Genomic DNA, 24,969 nt, shown 5'->3' with positions numbered 1-24,969 from the left:
ATGACTGGTATGAACGTTGACACAGACCGCTTCGCGGCCGAATGCGGATAATATTTTGCTAATTCGTAACGATCTGGGGTTCTTTGTCTTACTAAATCAGTTATGTTATCTCGATAAGTTGAAATTCATTTTTTTTTGGTACAGTTCATACCAATTAGCGTTTCTTCTTTCAGTTCCGTCTTATATTAACGTGTTGTATTTAACACACTAATCAGCATTAATATAGTCTTACAAATGATTGAAAACACTCTAAAAAAGTTCAGATAGTTTTTCAATTTCACACCTGTGCATAGTATGTTGGTAGCACTTCGTCGCCTTGCCTGTTATGCTGTGTAGCAGACTTTAAAGCCGTGCGGATCAGCATAACGAAAAGGCGAGGGGTCTCGCTCGTTTTGTCCACGACTGTACATGTACATGTATCTCTATGTGATTACTCTGCTATTCACAATAAAGTGCCTGGCAAAGGGTTGAATGAAAATTTAGGCACTCATTTTTCCCACGCACCATTCAAGAGAGGAACGGTAGAAAGAAAGCTCTACTGTTCCACTCTTGAATGGTGTGTGGAAAAAATGAGCACTTAAATATTTCTGTGCGACCCTGATTTCTCTTATTTTATCATGGTAATCATGCCTATGTAGGTGGGTGCCAACAGAACGTTTTTGCATTGGAGGAGAAAACTGGTTATTGAAATTTCGTGAGAAGATCCCGTCGCAACAAAATACACCTTTGTTTTAATTATTGTCACTCCAATTCATGTATCATATCTGTAGCACTATCTCCCCTATTTACTGATAATAAAAAATGAGCTGCCCTCTTTTGAACTTTTTCGATATCATCCGCCAGTCCCACCTGATGTGGATCCCACACCACACAGCAATACTCCAGGATAGGGCATAGGGCAGACAAGTATGGTGTAAGCAGTCTCATTAGTAGACCTGTTGCACCTTTGAAGTGGTCTGCCACTGAATCTTACACACTTTCCTTTATTCAGGGTCAATTGCCACTTTTCACACCATACAGATATCTTATCAAAATCATTTTGCAATTGATTTTGGTCATCTGATGCCTTTACAAGATGGTAAATGACAGCATTGTCTGCAAGTAATCTAAGGGGGCTACTCAGATTGTCTCCTATGTCGTTAATATAGATCAGGAACAATAGAGGGCCTATGACACTTCCTTAGGGAGCACCAGATATTACTCCTGTTTTACTCGATGACTTTCCGTCTATTACTGTGAACTGTGACTTTTCTGACAGGAAATCACGAATCCAGTTGCACAACTGAGGCAATTTTCCATAGGCACGCAGTTTGGTTAGAAGGTGCTCATGAAGAATGGTGTTGAAAGTCTTCTCGAAATCTAAAATTATGGACTCAGTTTGACACCCCTGTCGATAACACTCATTACTTCGTGAGTATAAAGAGGTAGTTGTATTTCACAAGTATGATATTTTCTGAATCCGTGCTGACTATGTGTCAGTAAATCATTTTCTTCGAGGTAATTCATAATGTTCGGACACATTATGTGTTCCAAAACCTTGCTGCAAATTGATGTTAGTGATATGGGCCTTTAATTCAGCGGATTACCTCTATTTCCTGTCTTGGGTATTGGTGTGACTTCAGCAATTTTCCAGTCTTTAGGTAAGGATCTTTCTATGAGTGAGTGGTTGTATATAATTGCTAAATATGGAGCTATTTTATCAGCATACTCTGAGAGGAACCTGACTCATCTACTATCTGGACCAGCGGCCTTCCTTTTATTAAGTGATTTAAGCTGCCTTGCTTCTCTGTGAATATCTACTTCTATGTTTCTCATCTTGGCTGTTGTTCTTGATTGGAATTCAGGAATATTTACTTCATCTTCTTTGGTGAAGGAGTTTCGGAAAACCATGTTTAATAACTCTGCTTTAGCTGCACTGTCATCAGTTACTTCACCATTTTTATCACGCAGTGAAGGTAGTGGGTGTGTCTTGCCACTGGTGTGCTTTATGTATGAACAGAATCTCTTTGGATTTTCTGCCAGATTTTCTGGATTTTCTCTCTGGATTGTGGAAATTATTAAAAGCATCTTGCATCAAAGCATGCACTATATTTTGAACTTCTGCAAAACTTTGCCAATCTTGTGATGCTTGAGGTTTTCCCGGTGGACATAATGTTCCATCATCTTTTGGGCGTGCACTCGGGACAGCGACAATTCTTCTTCCAATATTTTGGCTAGAAACCTCCCAGCCATCTTCAAGGCAATTCCGAGACTGGGTTCATAGCGTTTGTGCTTGCCTATTTATACGGAGAGCAACTGCCTTTTGGTCGTTAATCCCTGTAGCCATTATGATACTTTCTATTTGTACAGGATTATTTGTTGCTATGAGGTCAAGTATGCTTTTGCAAGCATTTATGCTTCGAGTGGGATTATGAACTAATTGTTCAAAATAATTTTCTGGTAAAGCATTCAGTACAATTTCGGATGACGTTTTATGATTGCTGCCAGCTTTAAACGTATAATTTTTCCAGCATATCGAGCATAGATTGAAGTCACCACTGAATATAATTGCATGAGTGGGGTACCTATTTGAAATGAGACACAAGTTTTCTTTGAACTGTTCAGCAACTATGTCTTCTGAGTCGGGGGTCGGTAAAACGACCCAATTAATAGTTTAGTTCAATTGTCAAGTAGAACCTCTACCCATACTATTTTGCAGGAACTATCTACTTCAGTTTCACTACAAGGTAAACTACTTCTGACAGCAATAAATACTCCACCACCAACTGTATTTAATCCATTCTTTCTGAACACTATTAGGTCATTTGAAAAAAATCCTTGAGAGGGCCATATCCATAACCGCTGTGGATGACGTCCTGCCACAATGCAGAGGATATCACAACCCTGAGTGCTGTCTCTTCAGTAACCATCAACCCTTTACATCAGCATGTCAATGGCATTGTGGCTTTGCCATGTAGCGCACTGTGGTGGGACATCTTGAGCCTTCTGCAGCTGGACCATTGGGGTGTTTCTCATACAAAATTGCTGGCCTGCCACCACATAGTTTAGCTAGGTATTGACAGCCAGATCATGCATGTTACGACACACTGCCCACAGTGCATCACCTGTCAAGCAGCACCATCGGCCTCTTTTTCACCATGTCCTGTCCCACAGTGCCCCTGGGAGTGTATTTATGCTGATTTTGCAGGTCTGTTCTGTGGTGTCACCGCCAGACACCACACTTGCTAGGTGGTAGCTTTAAATCGGCCGCGGTCCATTAGTACATGTCGGACCCGCGTGTCGCCACTGGCAGTGATCGCAAACCCAGCGCCACCACACGGCAGGTCTCGAGAGACGTACTAGCACTCGCCCCAGTTGTACGACGACTTTGCTAGCGACTACACTGACGAAGCCTTTCTCTCATTTGCCGAGAGACAGTTAGAATAGCCTTCAGCTAAGTCCATGTCTACGACCTAGCAAGGCGCCATTAGCCTTAGATAGCTTGTATCAAAAGAGTCTCACTTGTATAGTCAAGACCGATGTACCACAAGGATGGATTAAAGTTAAGTATTCAAGAAGCTACGTACTTTTCTTTATAGCATTCATTAAGTCTCCTGTTTCAGACCTCACTCAATCCTTCGTGAGTTAGCGTGTGCATCTTGGCCGCCTCTTTCAATTAGTGTGCGTAGTGTTGGCAAGTCTGCCGACACTACATTTTCGTTAACTCCTTTTGGCTTGTAGTAGTTGATGCTTTCTCAAAATTTCCCAATGTGATTCATTGTCCATCCATGTCCACAAAAACTGAGAGCTGGTGATCGAGAACGTAATAATTGTGCGTAGGATCCATGCACAGCCCAGTGGTTTAACAGGCAAATCTTGGCGGACAAATCGGCTGTGACAGCTTCAACATCTAAGTGAAAACACAACAGTTCATCCTGATAAAATGTTGGATTGGGAACAATCAGAAGTTGAGAAAGAGCATCTACATTAGCGTTTTGTGCTGTGGGTAGAAAATGAATCTCATAGTTATTGCATAACAGAAACAGAGCCTAGCATTGCAGGTGAAGGCCCACTGTGTCCAGTAAAGATGTCATAGGATTGAAAAGAGAAACCAAAGTTTTATGATTGGTAATCAAATGAAATGTAGAAACATGTAAGAAAACATGAAATTTTTGGACCATGTACACAATATTGAGGGTTTCTCTCTGTCTGTGAATAGTGATATTGTGCCTGATTTGGAAGCGTATGCAGTGGGACATTTGTATCTGTCTGCATATTTGTGCACTGGAATGGCCCCAAGGCCATACCGGGGAGTAACTTTGGTCAAAACAAGATGTTGGCCTGTTTGGAATGTGACCAGCCAAGGTACCGAGTTTAATTTTGACCTTAATAGGGTAGAAGTACACTTGCTGGTGTGCAAATAGTGAAAAGAAACATCTTTATGTAAGAGAGCATGATGTGGCAGGCCATTGTGACTCATCAGTAAGAAATTTATGGTAGTACACAATCTTTTTGAGAAAGGTTTGCAACTCTTTGACTTTGATAGGGTGTGGCAAAGCCATAGTGGCATTGACATGCTGATGGAAATGGAAATGCCATGTGGATAGGGTCTCCCGTCAGGTAGACTGGTCGCCTGGTGCAAGTCTTTCAAGTTGACGCCACTTTGGTGACTAGTGTGTCGATGGGGATGAAATGATGATGATAAGGACAACACAACACCCAGTTTCTGAGCGGAGAAAATCTCCGACCCAGCCGGGAATTGAACCTGGGCCGTTAGGCATGACATTCCGCTGCGCTGACCACTCAGCTACCAGGGGCGGACATTGACATGCTGATGTAGTAAAGGGTTGATGCCAGCATGCAAGACTTCAAAACAGAGGCAGACGGCTAAAAAAGTTGTAATTTGTCAAAGTTACATTTCAAACCAATGGCCTATAGCACTGTGAACAATGCATGAAGGTTCTGCAAATGTTTATTGTCTGAGGAACATGAAACCACAATATCATCGAAGTAGTTAATGTGCTCCGGCATGGAGGCTATCATCCAGAGGAAGTTGTAAATAGGCTTCTGACAAGCCTATTTTGGAAGACTATTGGGCCCCTTTAAGCTGTGACGAGTGTTCATGTGGAAGGGCTCAATAGGTTCAAATGGCTCTGAGCACTATGGGACTCAACTGCTGAGGTCATTAGTCCCCTAGAACTTAGAACTAGTTAAACCTAACTAACCTAAGGACATCACACACATCCATGCCCGAGGCAGGATTCGAACCTGCGACCGTAGCGGTCTCGCGGTTCCAGACTGCAGCGCCAGAACCGCGCGGCCACTTCGGCCGGCCCATGTGGAAGGGGTAAGGAATATGTATCAATAATAGAATTTACAGGCACTACAGAGTCTAAGGTTGCCATTAGGTTTTTTGACAATTACAAGTGGAGTAGACCCTTCATAAGAGGGGTTAGGTGTGATAACACCCAAAGACATAAGTCAATCTAGTTCTAATTTGACTTGCTTCTGTGTGGGCACAAAAACAATGGGGCACGCTGTCGGTTTCATTGTGGTGTGAGCTTTGAAAGGAGTAGGACACCTTAAACCTGCTGAAAGCAGGGAGGAATATTCCAAGCAGAGTGCATCCAATTGTCGATACAGAACTTGATTCAATACCAGATGCACTTCGTCAGAAATAGAGAACCAAAAAATTTTGAAGGCATCTAACACAAATGAAATTTCAGTGTTGGCATCACCCACTACTAGAAAAGCCAAAGGCCAAACAATTGCATTGTGCAATACAGAAGTAGAAAACTCTCCCAATATGAGTATTTCTTGTTTTTTATAACTCACCAACCATCAAGAGACAAGGGACAACACTGGTGATCCAAGACCTGATTAAGTTTGAGAGTTTAACAAAATCACTGCATGCTTGTGTACACTTGCACTTTTAACATCTGGTCTATCACACGTACTTCAATACAGAATTTGTTTAGGGCTACCATAATTTGGGAAACACTCTTCACATCCATGTTCATGTCTGGTGAAGGAGATTGAGACCATATACACAGACGCAATATGCCCCCCCCCTCCCCTCCCCATCCTCCTTGTTTCTTTACTATGGTTGCATGTCACCCAATGCTTTGGACATGCAGCCCTCATGTGTTGAACAAAGCAGTGAGTGCACACTGACACTATTTGATGTTGACCGCTGCTGCTCCTTAGCTTGGCACTGTTCCATGTGTCGTGGAGGCTGCGGTTACTTGAATGCAACATCGTCTTCCCTCCTGTGAGCTAACTGAAAGCAGCCGAGGAGAAGAGGAAGCAATAGCGGCTACTTCACACTGTCTATTTAATTTCCTGCTGCCGAAGATACTTCAAAAGACTGGGCAATGTTCAGAACATTTGTGAGACAGATTTTCACATTGTGAAGCACGTTCATGAACTTCTCTATCCGGGGCCAGACATACTATGGCATCATGAATCATCAAATCAGCCTATGAGTCCCAGTGGGTCTCAGTAACAAACTGGCAATGTTAGCTAAGCCTATGAAGTTCCTCTGCCAAAGCTGTGTACATTGGTTGTGACCACTTTTGACAACGGTAGAACTCAACACAAGTAGTGATAACAGAGAGCAACTGACACATTTCATCTAAAGAGAGACTGGTAGGCTCGTGAAGATGAGCTAGCTGATATAAAAGGTGATAAACATGAGATTAAAACCATGCCAAAAATAAAGCCTTACACATTGTTGGGATTGTGAACTACAAAAGGTTGAAAATGTTGCTGAAGGTGTTTTTAATGTGCTTCCCAATATTCGTCAGAATCGTCATATGGTGCAAACGGTAGGGGTCCTATCAGCAGTGATGGAACCTGTTTCATCAATGAGGCTGCCAAATTGTTTGGTGCCACAGTGAGAGCCTGATGATGGTCAGTGAGAGCTTGCTGTTGTTCAGCAAGAGTTTGAAGTACTTCTTCCATTGACATGTTGGCTGTATATTGAACCAAAGAAATGAAACATGCAGAGTAGAATCCTACACTTCTTGACAAGTATGTTGTAATGTAATACAGACACAATATCAGAAGTAACTCCAACCAAGTTTTATTCTGCTTCCACATGGAGAGTTCCACAGTAACTCTCAATGAAGTATAAAATAGTACAACTATAGAACACTTAAATATATAGTCTCATAGGTGAGCATACAATAAGCAAGTAAACATAAGTGAGACCAAGGGCCGGTGGGCTGGGTTTATATTGGGCTGTTGTGCTCATAGCACAGCTCTTCCTATGCCATCTGTCCAGGTTTTGAAGTGACCTCTCTTGGCTGGCTGTGGAGGCACTTGTATCGTGCACTCTTTGGTTACACACACTCACACTATAGGGTTAAAACAGTTATGTTTGCTTTGATTTTAATTTCCTAGTATTTTAATAATTCTATTTTCTTTCTTAAACAGATCATCTAATGTCTTGGAAACAAGTCAGAAGCTGTAATGATATCATTTGAGTAACATGAGGCTGGAAAATGTATATGTGTAAGACACCATTTGATTCTTTGTTTGACAAAACTGTTGTTGTGTATCTGAAGTATACCAATCATGTGGTATATCATTTAAAAATGGGACCAAAACATATTATTGTATGAAACCCACGAGGAAATCTTTTTTCCATTTCTAAAACTATGTGTGAACAGGATTTCAATAATGTTGCAAATTTTTTCCTCCCAACTTGTCTCTCACTTTAATTGTCAAGAGCCATCGTTATGGCCTCACTTGTCTTATTGTTGAGTTTTCCCTGATATGAAATCTGAATTATTTAATAAAGTTTCTTGATGTCTTATCTAACTGTAGGTATTAGTTTGCCTCTGCCCACAAAGAAACAACATATGCTTTGTCCATTTAATGTGCTGATAGCTTCTTGTCATTATACCTCAACATTGTGTAACAAGTTCTTCACTATAGGCTATTATTATGGCCCTCAAGCATTCAGTTACATTTTATGTCAGGAAAAAAATAGGAGATACAAAAATGTTCAATATGAGAGATTTTTTTGGAAAGGGGAGGGGGGAGGAGATAATGTGAGCTGGAAGTATTGATTCAGTTGAAGTGGTATGGTACTGATATTTGTCTTTGAAGCTGGAATCTAAATAGCTGACATGATGAAATGTATTCTCATATACCGTAGCATGTCCATTAGTAATATGTTTAATGATTTCATTACAGTTCCCTGTGTTTTTTTAATGTTATTGCTAGTTCTCAGAGAGAGTGATTCAAGTTTGATAATGTAACTGCTCCTAAGATGCTTTCACATAATACATATCCTTTAGTTCCCAGTATGTGAAACATATGGATCAAAACTGAAATTAGTTTGTGCTGTCAGTGAAATTTGGAAAAAATAGAGGAACTTGCACAGCTATTTTAGGAAGGACCACATTATTTGTCATTTTCTTCTGATGATCATTCTGAAATGTCAAATGTGTATCTGTATTGTACAGATGACTGTAATAAATGCTGTTGTAGTGCATGTTGTGTTTTGTTATGAATAAATATGGAATGAAAACCAAGGAGAAGATGGAACCAGATGCCAGATCATAGCCTATCAATCATAAATAGCACAGTGAGGACCACTTAGTTCAGTGCCACTATCTGATAATTGTCTGTCATCAACAGTGTGACATATCATCATGCCATGGGACACTGTAAATGCATTTGATGTTTAACTCAAGGTAATGTACAGTGAAGAGAAACAGAACCTCAACATGTCTCTTTCCTTTACCACGCAAAGTTTTGTAATGAAAATTTCTTCCAATGGCTGGATTGGAACTGAAGAGTCTTGGATTGAGTGCCAAGACACTAGTATACATTAGCATGCTTGGATGTAGAAGTGGGTGGGATATAGATGAAATGTCCATGTTTTCCCATTGAGTTCATGATATTGTGTCATTGGTTAGAGGGAGAAGACAATTCATTGCTTTACCACCGGAAAAAAGAAAAGGACAGAAAAATAAACACTGCAATTAGTTATGAATTTAGGTCCTTCAGAAACTGAGATCTGGATGTTAGACTTGACCCAATATGCACTTTTCTCATGACATCCTGAAAGTCATGGACCTTGAGAGTCAGGTTGATAAAGTGTTTCTTGATTTCTTAAAAGTGTTTAAATCAGTACCACATCTATGCTTAATATTGGAGGCATGGTCTTACAGTGTATCATGTGAAATTTGTAGGCTTATGAAGAAAACTTATAAATAGTTCAGATTATGCAATTGTGGGTAGCAACAATATGATACTTAACTGACTCATATGTACTTATTTAATGACTTTGAATAGATTCTAAATGAGATAGTGGTAATAAATGTGGAGAAAATGTAAGTCTGAGTGGATATAGTGTTGTAGATTACAACATTTTGTTTTGTACATTGTAGTAACACCTATTGGGGATGTATCATTATTAACTCAATCCGTATGAGATACAGTGAAGACCTAACATTTACACATATACTGGTGACCATGAACTGTGTAACCTACCAGTCCTCCTCACCCGAATTCTTGTGAAATAAATTTCATTCATTACGAGGATCAAAACTGACCACTTCCAAGATGAAAACTACTCCATGATCATGCATGTTTGACCTCACATTTAAATGAAGATGAAGCCAGTGCTGAGGTTTTCAATGTTTTTGTTAGAAAATCTATCTCCACCAAAGATAAAATTCTAAATAAGATACCGATTCAGTGCAAGATATTTAGATTTCTAGAATTTTACCATCTTATAGCAAAAAGAAAAAGTCATGAAATCACTTTACCAGAGGAAATAACTAACTACTAACAGATATGTGTCCCTCGAATTCTCAGAAGTTAGTGTTGGAAATTTTTTACTTTTATGCATTTTTAATTTTTTATCTTATTACCTGTGTGTATGAGAGGCAGAAGGTACAGGTATTTAAATTTTAGCTAAAAGTCATTAGAATTGTATATCTTCTCTGTAAATCAGCATGGGGAAAAGAGGGGAAAAAATGATAAAAAGGACAACACAGAAGGAACTCCTGCTGAGAATGGTCTACAAATGAAAAGTGCTATATAAGTGAAAACACACAAGAACTTCAGAGAAACTTAATTTATTTGTGGTCTTGTTTATCACGTAGTACTACTAGAATTTTATAAGAAGAGTTTTCAGTAGCAATATGGACAAAACTTTTAAGAAAAGACCAATAAAATGTTTTGTACAGTGTTCTCTACCTTGGTGCTGAAACATGGACAATGAGGAGGAAAGATAGAACAAGGGTGGAGACTTTTGAGATACAGACACGGTGGAGGATGGAAAGAAGTAGTTGGATGGATAGAGTGTAAAGATCCTAAGAAGAATTACTGAATGTAATAAAAGAAGGAAAAGAAAAGTGGATTGGGCATACATTAAGAAAGGAGGAGGAGCTTGTAAAAACAGTCATAGAGGAGTGTATGGAAGGAACGATGAGGCACGGGAGAAAGAGATGTGCTGGGTGACTACACATGCATCAACATTAAGAAGGAAGCATTGGATCACAGGAAATGAAGTTGGAAAGGATCTGTGAACATAGTAGAAAACTGTTGATGGTAATGATGATGATGATGATGATGATTAGGAAGATGAGCAGGTAATAACCATTGAAACATTTATAAGAGGTATTGTATTTACTAATGAATTCATGCTCAGCAGGTGCAATCAATTGTGTACTGCTCACAATAAACGTAAGATCTGGGCTCAAGTCTTGATCCAATGCACACACTTTTCTCATATGACATCCTGAAAGCCACGTATCAAAGCAGTCATGCAGAACTCTTAACTGGATGGAGAGACGTAGACAGATGTTAAAGTGCTCCAGGGATATGTTCATTTTATATATTAATGATTTTTCCCAACAATATAAACAGTAACGCCAGACTTTTTGCAGATGATGCAGTTATCTAATAATGAATTACTGCCTGAAGAAAGCTGCACAATAAAATTGAGTCGGCTCTTGATAATATGTAAAAGTGATGCAGAGATTGGCAACTTGCCTTAAATGTTCAGAAATGTACATAATTGATCACTCCAAAGAAGAAAAAGGATAAAAAAGTATCCTATGATTACAATATCAATGAGTCACATTTGGAATTGGTCAATTCATTCAACTACCTGGGAGCAATAATTTGTAGGAATATGAAATGGAATGATTATATAAGTCCAATTATAGATAAAGCAAGGGGTAGACTTTGATTTATCTCTAGAATACTAGAGAAAGGAGATTGCTTACAAAACACACTTGCAACCAATCCCATACCAAATAGGACTAACAGGGGATATTGAATGTAGACAAAGAGTGGCAGCATGGATGGACATTGGGTTGTTTAGCCCATGCGAGTCTGTCAAGAGATGCTGAACAAACTGAACTGGCAGATGCTTGAAGAGAAGCACAAACTATCCTGAAAAATAGTCGATAAAAATTAAAAGACAGTTTTGGTCACATACACACATTTATTTAAAACTGCTGACCAGTTTCAGTCTGTTTAAAACCATCATCAGATCATAGTCCAAAGGTAGCAAGTGGAGATGACACAGATCAAGAACCCTTGTGTGTGGCATGGACCTCAACTGCTCTTGTTTACATAGGGTTCCTGCTCCATGTCACCATCTCATTAAAGAGGATTTAGTCCACCAATCACAGATTCAAGTCTGTGCCATGTTTGCAGAGTATATAATCATGAAATTGTGTATCAAATTAATGTGATGAAAGTTTCACAGTATGAAATCAGTATTATGAAAAAGAAACTGTAAAAAAGAAACTGTTTTGCACAGAAATGTTATTATTCAGTAATAGAATTTTTAGATGGTGATAGGTCTGTTTTATCTGGAAAATCCTGGCTCTTAATGTTGATAAATGTGTGTTAAGAATCGTTAAGATTTTTGAAGTTGTACTTAGTGTCTGTTAATTATGTGACTCAATTTGAATGAATAATGTAAACTAGTTGAAACTGCAATTTATTGCATGGTCTGATTATCTCCTATACACCAAATTTGTGATTTAAAGGTGTGTTCTCTGCCACTGTATAACTGTGTGTTGTCTGCCCCACACAAATTACTACCCACATAGTTCTGTGTGTATGTCCATCTCTGAGTGCTCACCTAGAATTTGATGTCCTAAGCTAATCTAATATGTTCTAGTTTTTGTTTATGTGCCTATCTGCTGCACTGTGCCTCCACTATTCAATTTTTTTTTTGTTCACTCATTACATACTATTTGTATTCCACTCAATATTTTACTGTTGTATTATGTCAGTGATTAAAATTAGCTATAATTATATAACAAAGTGCTCATTCTGAGTCAAATTTCACTTTTGTTATATGTTGCATTTCTCCTTGAGAACATGACTTACAAATGTGCAAGTGAACTCAACAAATGTTTAAGTAGGTAATGTTCTGAATGGATGAAAACAGAGATTGATAAGAAAGACTACCACTGACAGTTATGATGAAATAACGAGCAGCACATGTGCATAACATGAATGAATTGGAATATTGCTGTCTTGTTATCAGCTTATTAATTGTTTTCAGAAATACACACACATTTCTGCTGCTGCTAATATTTTAGCTTTATTTTACACTTAAACTATAGAAAGTAGTGCATACCCTATCTCTCATACTGTACCTTAAGAACTAGTGTGATGTTGGTATTTGTTCATTATCATTTGGATTTTATTGGTCATCTATACTTTCTGTCATAAATGAATTTGTGAATGAATTATTTTCCCCGCTACTTAGTTTACAAATTTGCTTTGCCTATTGAGCAATACGTCTTTCACTCATAGAAATAAAGGCTCATTATTTCCTTGAATATGTATGTTGTGCTTCAGTAAATAAGACAGATGGGCAACTGCAGCTAATAATTAAAACATTGTGATAATTATAAAATACATTCCGAAACTAAAGAGGTGATTTTTTTCCCCCCCTACAGGAGGAGCTACTGTCTGATCCACAACAACGATTTGCACGAATTATTTGGTTGTACTACTTTTGTATGGACCACACTACACTTTTCAGTTGTCTAAGGCAGCTCCACGCGCAAGCAGCTCTTGTACCACCACGTGGAGCAGCTCTCTGCCACTTAGTGCGAGAATTGTGTGGGAAACCTCGTACACTCAAACAGATTGCACGTGTGGCTGTTTATACTGCACTCGGTCGCCGTCCTGGAACTCATGTCAACAAGCTGCCACTGCCTGTCACACTTCGCGAATACATTCTCAACTTTGAGCCATAAATTGGTGTTCTTTGTAGCTCCTGGAATTTTGTAGTCTGCTGCGAATTCTGGTTTCTTCCAAGTAAAGTTATGTATGATATTGAAATGGCTGATTAATTACAACATTCTGTGCTAATATAATGAAACAAACAATTAGTACATAGTGAAGTGATATGTTTGATGTACAAATTCTGAAGACATATTTGTAATATTGTGCTGTTGGAAATGAGAGTGTGTATAGGCTACTGTGCTAAAAGCTTTGTGTGAGAGCATTTTGTGCAACCAGTCAGTGACTGACTTTGTCTGCTGAACTGTCCAGGCAGTTGTTAGACATGGGCATAAAGGAAAGAGCAGTTTCAAAACAATCATTGGGTGACATGGTTTACTTAGTGGTGCTCACTTGGCTTTTCCATTCTATTTTTTTACCATGTGCTTGTAATATTAATCCATATGAGCTTTATTTCTCGTTTCCTGTTGTACCGCACTCTTGGAATATTATGGAACATCAACTTTCAGATAGAATCTCTCTCTCTCTCTCTCTCTCTCTCTCTCTCTCTCTCTCTCTCTCTCTCTCTGTGTGTGTGTGTGTGTGTGTGTGTGTGTGTGTGTGTGTGTGTGTGTGTGTGTAAGGGACCCATTGTAACTACACTAATATTGACAGGTCAGCACCTTGTTTTTTTTTTTTTTTTTATAGAAACCATATGGCCATTATCCTTATATGTTTTAGTGTGCTTTCTTTCAGACATTTTTAGTTGTAGTTATGTTTCTGCTCCTGCAGTTAGTTCTTTATGCTTACGTATTTCAGAGAAAAATTTTCTATTATTCTACTCTCAGGTTCAGGAATTGCAGAAATTTTTGACATTTATTGTTTTAAAAGTCTCTTTCTATTGAAATGAATCATCAACTTTGTGTCATTTCCTTCCTGTACTTTATAATTTCATGCAACCTGATTTATCCATTGTGATCACTCCTGAAATGCTCCTGGAGATCTGCTTGGTTTTGGAGGCATTAATTAATTTACTCTCAAATGTCTCAATTTTAACTGTTTACCTTGTTAAGTTATATTTGTGACCCTATAAATGTAAGACTATAAGACTGTTCATTTCGTGCTGTGTTTATTTTCACAGCGATTTTGTTTCATAATTCCTTTTACAACATAAGTGGTGCAGTTATGTAGCCAGTCCAGAGTTACATTGAGTTACATTGTCTTGTTCAAAGAAGTTTTCAATGTTGTTCTGGCCTTTCTTTTTCAATAATTGTAATAGAGTTATTGGCAGATTTTAAAAAAATGATATTTATAAGTTTTTTTTATAATTGAGTCACCTGTGGATCAGTTGTTGGGTTAGTGTGAATGTAGACTTTAACCACATATACTGCTGCTGAAAAACTCTACATGTCCACTCGTCTAGCAGCATTGAGATACTGCGATGTTTCAATGAATATCATTGTCATAACCTTGTGAAGTGTTGAGATATTGTGGATGTTCTGATATTTATACTGGGGACAAGCACAGTGTCATGACATTTCCCAAGAATAGGATGAGTATGACAGTTGTCAAAACCTTGCAGTATCTGAGCACTGCCACCCGTATGGGATAGCTTTTCGTCCATTGTCAAATTCATTTGTGTCATGAAAATGATTTTTGCATCTGTCTTCCTCCCCAGATGGCAAAAATCCCCTCCGTCCCCTGCTGTTCCCCAGGAGATTCCCAGTGGAAATATAGTCAAATTCATTTTTATCTGAATATTCCTATCATTTTTAAGACAGACTGAAACAAGAAGAACCTTATCTTCAGGAAAATTGTTTCATATTGAAATATGTTAGGTTTGTGATCTATACTAGTCTGTTTATAGGAGAAAAGTGAGAGATAGCATTGCTAATTATTTTCCTTTGCACATAAAGATTTCATTTTTGTTTTTTACTTTGGAACAGATAATTCTACTTATAGTAACATGCTGTGGCACTTGTAGCTCAATAAAGGTTATACAAGATGACAGTAGCAAGCATTGCTGTAGTGTTAATGACAATGCAATTGTTTTGTGGTTATTTGAATTACTTCATTTGGAGTCAGACATGTTGTGGTATCACTGTTCTACCACATGTTTAAATTTCACTACACTCTCAAATGAATCTCATTACCAGAGATCTTTTCACTTCTGTTACATAGTTTAAGTCTTTCGACTTGTTACAAATATCGGTAAAATATTTGTATACTTGCCAGTTGGTAATAATATATCTCATATTTATTAATGAATAATTTAAGAAGTTTGAAAAGGATCTATGTCACACAGTGGTTTGTTGAAGCTATTGCATGTCTTTAAAAGAAGACATTGTTATCTAATTGTGGCCCTCCTCTCTCTTGCCAGTATTATTATTATTATTATTACTACATTTATTATTAATAGCATTATTTCACAGTTAGTCACCCATTATTATATGTTCTATGAACTTCTCACAAACTTCTCTGAAATGTGTTATTCACTGTATATCTACCTCTTCTTGTGTGTTTAATCACTCAGTTTGCATGAACAAAAATACCTGTTATACATCTACACCTTTCTTGTGTAACCACTCATCCATAATTAGAAATAGCAATACACTATGACACACCCTCATTTGTAGCTATACCCATTTTACAGTTTAATTGTGTCATATTTTCTCTATCTGGTTATCTAGATATACTTAATTTTAAGTAATTTTTAAATCTCTTTATGAAAATATTTGGCAAACCATGACAGTTGTAACAGTGGTTTGAAAAAATTGTTTTCTTTTGTAATTTTTATGGAAATGTTTGGTCTTCAGTTATTTTCTCACTTCTTTGTGTTGATGAGATTCAGAGATGAGGAATCACACCATACTGTGTGCATTGTATATGATCCTTTTTCTTATTTTTGGTGGAAAACATGTTCTTTAATCTAGATCTAGTGATCTGCCTTATTGGTATCTTCTGGTTTGTAACTTAATAACTCATTTCTGTCAGCTCTATACATTGCTGAATCATTTTTGTACATTATGGCACACCATCTTTTGCAGCCACCAAAGTACTGCCTGCAGAATTACAATTTTTAGTTACATTTGGTCATATTGAAATTCTGTATTGATGAACTAATCATAGAACTGTAATGTATAGACATCAGCATATTTTTTGTCCCCTTTAGTTTCAATTGGTTATTATTATTATTATTATTGATACTACTGTTTTTGTTTTTGTTGTTGTTGTTGTTGTTGCTGCTGCTTGTTGTGAGCACATTCGATCATGTACAGGGTGTCACAAACCTGCTGTACCAGCACCACCCCCCCCCCCCCAAAAAAAAAGTCCAAGCTTTTCTTGAGTAAATATGATTTTTGCATACAGTTAAATATGAGCTGAAAGATAAATACCACGTTACTTGTTATGTGCAGAAAATGAAAGGAAATTAAAGCAATTTTTATAATTCCAAATAGAAAGATTTTGTGATATTAGTATTGTTCAACAGAGGTCTCATAATTGAACATCATTTCTCTGGAAATTATAGGAACTTAAATATAATAACCATTAATTGTTTTTTTGATGGCATAAGCATTCATGGGCACTTAGTGTAAGCCATCAGAAGAATGAAACCTTTATATTTATTTTTAGCAGTCATCTCTTCTTCACAGCTTGTTACTTCATGGGTGATGTTTTAGGCTTTCTGAAACTGCTTTCAGTTTTGTCAGTTTAAATGTTTATATAATCTCATGCTGCATTTAAACATATTATCTTTGCTTCACAATGAATTGTTTATCTTTGTACTTTTTATTGCACTTTTGCTTCATGCCACTGCTAAATGTCCTGCATTATTTTGTTCTGCCCCCTCTCCTCTTTCCCCCTCCTTTCCAGTAATCCATTACTCTGGAGGATGACTGTTCAAATATATGTTATCCAGATTTAGGTTTTCTATAATTTCTGTAAATCCCCTCAGGCAATTGCTGGGAAGGTTCCTCTGAAAGGGCATGACCAATTTCCTTCCCCATCCCTGACACAGTATGAACTTGTACTCTACCTCTGGTGACCACATTGTTAATGAGATTTTAAGTCCTAATCTTCCTTCCTTCCTTTTCCAGTAACCCATAATTAAATAAGTAATTAATGTGCACATGTTAGCTGTATTAAACTGGCTCTTAAATAATGCAAGCATTACAATCCAGTAACATCTCTGTCCACGACATTGAACTAAAATTTGAAATGTGATGCTTTAGTAAAAGTACACTACATTAATAGTTTTCACATCATTTTGAGAAAGCTATGGTTAACAGCCTGTAAAAATGGTTGAAAAATCATTGTTGATCACAGCTGTATTAATTAGTTTATTACATAGCCAATGTCAATCATAAACACACCATCCTCAAATGTACTGTGACATCATAACCATCTGTGTGACAACCCATACCCACTATGAAGCATTAGCGTACAGTAAATCTGCGGTGAGGCGCACCACAATACTCATTGTATTTTCATGTGCTTCACCACCAATTTACAGTATGCCATACTTGTTCCTGATTTATAACTAAATGGAGATATTGATCTGTAAATGATGCTTGATAGTAGTTATTGGTTTTCACACACATGATTATGGTGTCACAATTCACCAGGAGATGGTCTGTTCAGCATGGACACTGGTTGTGTAATGAATTGATTAATACAGCTGTGAGCAACCATGATTTTTCAAACATTAATAGTTTTACTGTATAGTCTGCATTATTAATTTGATCCACTGAAGAAATGTGTGAAAGGAACTTACTAATTAAAACCAAGAAGCCAATAATTTGTGGCATTTGTTAAATTTGATGCCAAAGGCTAGTGATTACAAAATTCCAGAAACAGTTTCCTGTAACGTGTGTATAAGTGCAAGAAGATGCTGAGTTGACTGACAAAACTGTTGAGACTGATGACCAATGATTAGAGCGTTGCTGCGCTAAATCCAGTTGCTGTGTTGCAGTTATTTGCGCCAAGTCACCAGTTTTGCACTACCATTTATGACTATCTATCTGAATGATAATGTTAAGCCTAGAGATATCCAAGTACTTGGATATTATCTTGAAAAGCACTCCAATGCTATTGATTTGCTAGAAACATCAGCATAAAACATAACAACAAAAATTTCACATTTCTGGAATAATTTCAAGAGAATTGTGCTATTATTAACTCTTAGATCATGCAAATATTGTGTGTGTGTCCTAATATTATAGTATTACTTGGAATGTGGTTTTCATGAACACAGATAATTATGTATGAATTGTATTGCTACAGACCAACACAAATGTGTATAATAAGAATACATAGACAACTGAATACTTTATAGAACACCTTATAATTTCCTTTCCATCTCAGTTTATTGGGTATCACTGAATGAGGATTTTATGAGTGGGTTACCTTAATTACAGGTGTTGATTTGATTCTTGTAATAGTATAACTTTTTTCCAAAATGTCATTCCTGTGACTCTTTCACTGTGAGTCATAAAAAACCTTATGTGACTATTTAGATGTGCTGTAACCTGTTTTTGGTATCATAATATTGTCTCATTTTGAAGTAGATATTGTCAGTGGTTTCCACTATTCATTTTTGATGAAGTGTGCTATCTGCTACATATGGTGAAGCTTTTAGTTGTCAAACTACAGAAAAGAAAAAGGTGTACTATTTTAATACAGGAAATTTTAATTGAGAGTCATTCGAAAGTGGTACCATTTTTATCTGATTTTTATTGATGGTCCATTAAATCTTATTTAGGGGACAGCCATACATCCACCTTTGTTGTTGTTGGTTCTTCTTTTTCTACTACTACTGCTACTACTACTACTACTACTACTACTACTACTACTGTTCCTTCAGCATTTCATTTTTTTATGGTTGGTAATTTAACATTTATTGAGGCAAATTTTCTTGAGCATTCTCTGTAAAGGGGTGCACCATTTGTTCCTTTATCATTTCTTTTAAACTCCAGTTAGTGTTCTCTCTCTACATGGCACATTCTCTTTTCTCGTCATTGCTAAAACTGATTTTAGAGTAATGTTTCTTGAGCCTGAATTGTTCTTTGTTGTCTGTGAATACATCCTTCATATTAAAGATAAAGGACTCCTGACACTATTCATTAAGAGTGCAGAAATTAAATATATACTGCATAAAAGGATGTTAGATTTTTCCTTTAGTTGTCTGTGGTCCCTGAGACAACCAATGTACAAGATTGTTATCAGAAAAGTGATACAAGAAGTCTCATTCCTCTGCTTCGACCTTTGAGCTTCATTTTGTAAGTTCAGTGTGACTTGAGTGCAACAAAATGACAAACTCTAGAAATTTTTTATCATAAATTCTTAATCTGGTACTGAACTGCATATGGAAGCTATCCAGATGCTGTTGGCAATCCAACTTCTACTAAATACACAATTTGCAGTTATGTACATTTAAATGCTGTATGAATGACACTGCACAGTATTACAACTTTTCATTGATTTTCAGTCATACTGTAAGATGGGACAACATAAGGGACATGTTGATTGTGGGATAAGATTTTGTTTTTGGTAAGAAGACTTAAATGATTAACATTAGGAAGCTGTGAATTAATCCTTTCAGTGGAATAAGGTTTTCAGGACTGTGAAGGGTGGTGAGGTTGAGGTAAAGTCTTGTTTCCTGTACATAACTGTTACTTCAAGAACAAAATGCTACATTGTAAAAATAGAGGTATTTTCAGAGTTTGAAATTTACAAGGGAATTACCATTATGCCAAACAAAGACATTTTGTTTTTTTAGAGTGTATTTATGAGTGTCTTTTTTTAACCTCTAATAGGTCTTAAAAAAACAAGTGTATATAAAATGTATTTTATTGCTAAAAGTATGTATACTTACGGGTACTTTTCGGTATAACCACTGTAATGATCGAGGCATTTGTCATACCTGTGGACAAGCTTTCCAATACACTCTTCATAAAATGTTTCTGCCAATAAATTGAATGAGTGTTGATATTACCTTAATCTTCATCATTAGTTTGGAAGCACAGCGCTCCTAGTAATTATTGTATTCTGGGAAGAGATGAAACTCACTTGGTGCATTGTCAGGACTGTATGGCAGCTGATCAAAAATATCCCACTGAAATTGCACAATGAGCCATCGGGTTGCACTAGCACTGAGGACGGGTGTTGTTATGGATCAGAACAATTCCAGAAGTCAGTATACCTCTTCATTTGGTTAGACTGGCTCTCTACTTGTTCTTCGATGAATTTTTGGTGCACTATTCTCTTCTGCTTGCAGGGAACAAATGATGGGTCTTATCTCCATTCACAGTTAATTGGTGTAACATTTTATGAGGAGGGTATTGGAAAGCTTGTCCACAGTTATGACAGATGACTCAGTCGTTCAGTGGATTATCTCGAAAAGAAATCATACTGAATGTAGCTTTTAGTAATAAATTATTTTTTGTGTATATTTTTCTTTTATTTATCAATCAATGAAAAATCCAGGATGGAAAGGAGCCATATTATGAGAAGAAAAGTTGCTACTTGCCATATAGCAGAGATGCTGAGTCGCAGATAGGCACAACAAAAAGATTCTGTCACAATTATAGCTTTTGACCGTTAAGGTCTTCGTCGACAGTAGACAGACATACATGGGAGCGCGCACACGTGCACACACACACACACACACACACACACACACACACACACACACACAAGCAAATGCAACTCACACACACATGACTGCAGTTTCAGGTAACTGAAACCACTGTGGTTTCAGTTGCCTCAGACTGCAGTCGTGTGTAAGTTGCGTCTGCATGAATGTGTGTGTATGTGCATATGTCTGTCTATTGTTGACAAAGGCCTTAACGGCCGAAAGCTATAAATGTTAAGAGTCTTTTTGTTGTGCCTATCTGTGACTCAGCATCTCCACTATATGGTGGGTAGCAATTTTCCTTCTCATAATATTGTCTTTTATTAATGTAAGTCACAGTTGCCTATTGCTTGCCAAGTTACTTACTGAAACTGTTGCTTGCTGCTACGAGCCCCTCCCTCTTCCTCCCTCCCACTTCCTACACACACACACACACACACACACACACACACACACACACACACACACACACACACACACACGATATGCATTTATGTGCTCAGTGTACATGATTTAAATGTACACCCCTCATGGATTAGGCCTTAGGCAGTTCCATCTGGCTGACTGTTGCCTGCAAGTTAGTATGAGAAGCAGCCTTCGACTGTGGGACATGTGATCAGCATGTCACTAATCCCTCCACCCGTTATTGCCATTAGATGAATCCTGATGGTACTGCTGGTTCTTTATTCAAATAGCTCCTCATTTGGTCTCACAAGGCTGAGTGGATGTCATTCCAGACATTCTCATCTTGGAAGAGGTCTAAGGAGGTATCAGGAATTGAACCCAGGTCCTTCCACACTGAAGGCGACAATGATGACTGTCTGGTTATGGAAGTGGTCCTGCACAATTTTATTTTCTTAGCACCTTCACACTGTTCTCAATATGAGTAACTCTGGATGTATCTGCATTATGAACTACCATCATTTGTAACCAAATGATACTTCTGCATATGAACAGTTAAAGCATTGTTCTTCAGCCTTCTTGTGTTTTAATTTTGCATTTTCCCAAAAACTGATTTTTAATATAAGGCGTTATATACTGGTACAACTATCTATTCCTTTATACTGTACTTTGAAACTTAATTTCATGATAATTTTAAGCAATTTTTCTTTAGACCTCTAGAATGTTTGTGAATGTTAAAAGGGACACTACTCATCAATACTGGAAAGGTGCCATTATTTTATTAGTGTTAATGACTAGTATTTCTCCATATTATTGTTCTCAACATTCATCCAAAGAGGTGCTGTTTTGATACTAGAACAGGCAATGCACCCATTAAGATATGTCTGCTGACTTCATTATGTACCTTCAAGCTGCTAAATGTGACATACTTTGATGCTTGTTGTTGGTGAATAATTTATTTTGTTGTTTCCTTCTGTGTGGAATAGCCAGCGTATTCAGATGAGAGTAATATATTTTTTGTTATAAACTTCCATTATGATATATTAAAAGAATGTAAATAAATAAAAACTGTATATTGCCAGAACATCCTTGAAACTCGCCAGTGGGAATCTGTATATTGAAATGTGTGCAAGTATGGAATTACATTGTGCGGAACAAAATTATGCTTTTAGAATTATAGTAGATGGATATTCAATCAATGTTATATCTCAGAAAAGAAACGTGACACAGCATTGCATGTTCTGCACTTAAAACTGTCAAAATAATTGTATCAGAATTGTGTAGTTAGGATTCAAGAAATGTACTCATTTGAGGAATCCACCAAAATCCAATTCTCAAAATGGCTTATTTTTTATATAAATGTATCTAACTCAATTCTTTTGACTGGTGCAGAGTTTAAGCTGCATCCTAAGTGTCACCCATTTGCGTGTTTTCATCTGCCCTACTCTCATTCATTCTTAAATCTTGTATTTCTCTGTCGACTGTATGTAAGAAATGATACAAGTACAAATATCAGATGGAAGTGTTTAATACTCATACATGATTGATACATTTAAGATGTGGAGCATGTTGGAATGTTAATATTTAATTTTTGTATTAAATTCAGAGTTGCTGTATAAAATAATAAATCATCACTTACAGTACACAAGCTTTATCAGCACAAATTTCTGTGCATTCATATGCTGTTATAAAAAACTTGTTGTATTTTTGAAAGAAAGAAAAAAAGAAATGTTGAAATTCCTGAATGATATTCAAATTGTGTAAGTATGAATTATAAATTGTAAAAATGTAAATTACTAAACAGGGTGTACAAACATAAATGTGATGTTAAACACATCTCTAAAATAAAGATAATTATGAAACAAGTGATGGAAATCACTTTATACCAAAATTTTATTGTTGAGTTTCATTTTCAATTTGTATCTACCTCCATAGTCAAAACTCTAAACACATGCTGGTTCAGTGGCACCCTACATGAAGGTAGCCAGTTTGAATTCTGGGAATGGAAGAAATTTTCACAGCGTGTATATTGGTGGTAAGGGCATAAAGTTTCTAACTGTAAGACTTTGCCCCAATGTACTGAATTAAATTCCAAACTACTGCTTAGTACACTGTTGATGCTGATCCACCTGCTGGTTAGGAACATGAAACCCCTTCATGCTATTAGACAGGAGTATGCTTTGTTGGTACCGGGTTTCACTGTCTGCATCATACAACACAAACATTACACCACCCTACACACACTCATTAGAGTGGGGGACTGATGACCTTAGCTGTTTAGTCCCCCTTAAACATCTCAACAACCACCACCACTCATTAGAGCCATATATACTCAATAGATAAACTTTAAACACACCTCTCATACTCCACTGGAAGGCATGAAATGCTTTCCAAGTAGGGGGATGGCTAATCCTGTGGTGTTCCTCAGTTCTCTTTCTTTTCATTTCAACATGTATTTTCTTGATCTGCAGATTAGTTTCATATGTCTGTGTTTCTCCATGTATCAACCTGCCTGCCTTACACATAGTGCAATGTATGTTTCCTCCTACCCTCCGCTTGTAGTTCTGTTTTCGATGTACATGCCATGACTCCAATCACTCAAAATTTGTTAAAAATCTCTTCTACATTTTCCTGAGATTTTTTCCTCACGCAAGTTTCTGATACTTGTCTCAAACGAAGACTTGTTTCTTAGTGTAAAAATTCATTTAATTTTCCCACAGCCAACAGATTCACATCTTTGTTAGTCTCTCATATTGTGAATATACCAAAGACTGTTGACCAAAATGATTTTATTTTGGTTATTTTATTTCCCATTTAAGGTGAAAAGAAGAACTCTTAATACTATCCGTACATGTTATTTCCCAGCCAGTACTGAAATGGCACGAGCAGAAGACAAAGTATCAGTAGAATATGTGATTTATGAAAGTCTGTGTAGACGGATGGGATACAAAAGTAGGGTAAAGTGTTTTCATGGTTTTGTCAGCTGTGAGAAATAAACTTTCACTTGTTTTGGATTCATATTTTATTTTATTAACTTTAGGTTTGTTGTTTTATCAGGATTTAATATTACCTGCCTGATATATTTGTCCACAATATTAGCTGCCCCAGTATTCAGAAATTGTAATTTGTAAATCAGTTCTGGTTGTTATTTTTATTGTTGTTGGGCATTAATGTATTCTTTTTGAATGTGTCTGTGTACTGTCATTTACATTCTTTATTTGCACTGACCTGCTATTTCCATTTTTGCCTATATATTATCTAAACAGGAAAGAAATACTCATTTATCAATGTGGCTTCCCCATCAGAGGAATTTTTGATTTATGTATTCTCTGGCAGTAAGTGTGGTAGTCTTAGTGTTAGCCTTAACACATATTGTTAGCAGTTACAAATGGATGAAGCTTATGTATTTTTTTTTCATTTTACTGTCCACAGTTAGCTATTTTGTTGCCAGAAATTTGTATAATTTTAATAGATAACTAATGATACTGTCAGAGTTCAAGTAATTGGAAGAGAAAAATCAATCAATTTCTGTAAAGCAGCCATACTCATGGCTGGCATAGAATTAATGAGTATTGTAGCTATTATTTATGACAGGTAGACTTGCATAGAGTCCACGTACTCACACTGAACTATAAATTTCATTACAAATATGAACTACTGTAACACCACAAATGCCATTAAGGATCTGGTAGGAAGCAGGAGAGATAATGTTTTAAAAAATGAATAGTTTTTACAAA

The 24,969-nt window shown here is 37.0% G+C and overlaps 1 protein-coding gene across 1 annotated transcript in view; it reads left to right on the top strand.

The window, feature by feature from the left end:
- The window catches only part of LOC126203782 (ankyrin-1), a 185,460-nt gene extending 171,756 nt beyond the window's left edge, over positions 1–13,704 (top strand). The window contains exon 10 of the mRNA XM_049938152.1: positions 12,930–13,704. Coding sequence (XP_049794109.1) covers positions 12,930–13,232 — 303 coding nt within the window. The 3' untranslated portion in view covers positions 13,233–13,704. The remainder of the gene's footprint in view (positions 1–12,929) is intronic.
- The last annotated feature ends 11,265 nt before the right edge of the window (positions 13,705–24,969 follow it).

Source organism: Schistocerca nitens, chromosome 9 (assembly GCF_023898315.1).
Source record: "Schistocerca nitens isolate TAMUIC-IGC-003100 chromosome 9, iqSchNite1.1, whole genome shotgun sequence".
NCBI classification, from domain to species: domain Eukaryota; kingdom Metazoa; phylum Arthropoda; class Insecta; order Orthoptera; family Acrididae; genus Schistocerca; species Schistocerca nitens.
The sequence above is the reverse complement of the archived record's forward strand: the minus strand, read 5'-3'. Positions and strand labels throughout refer to the sequence as shown.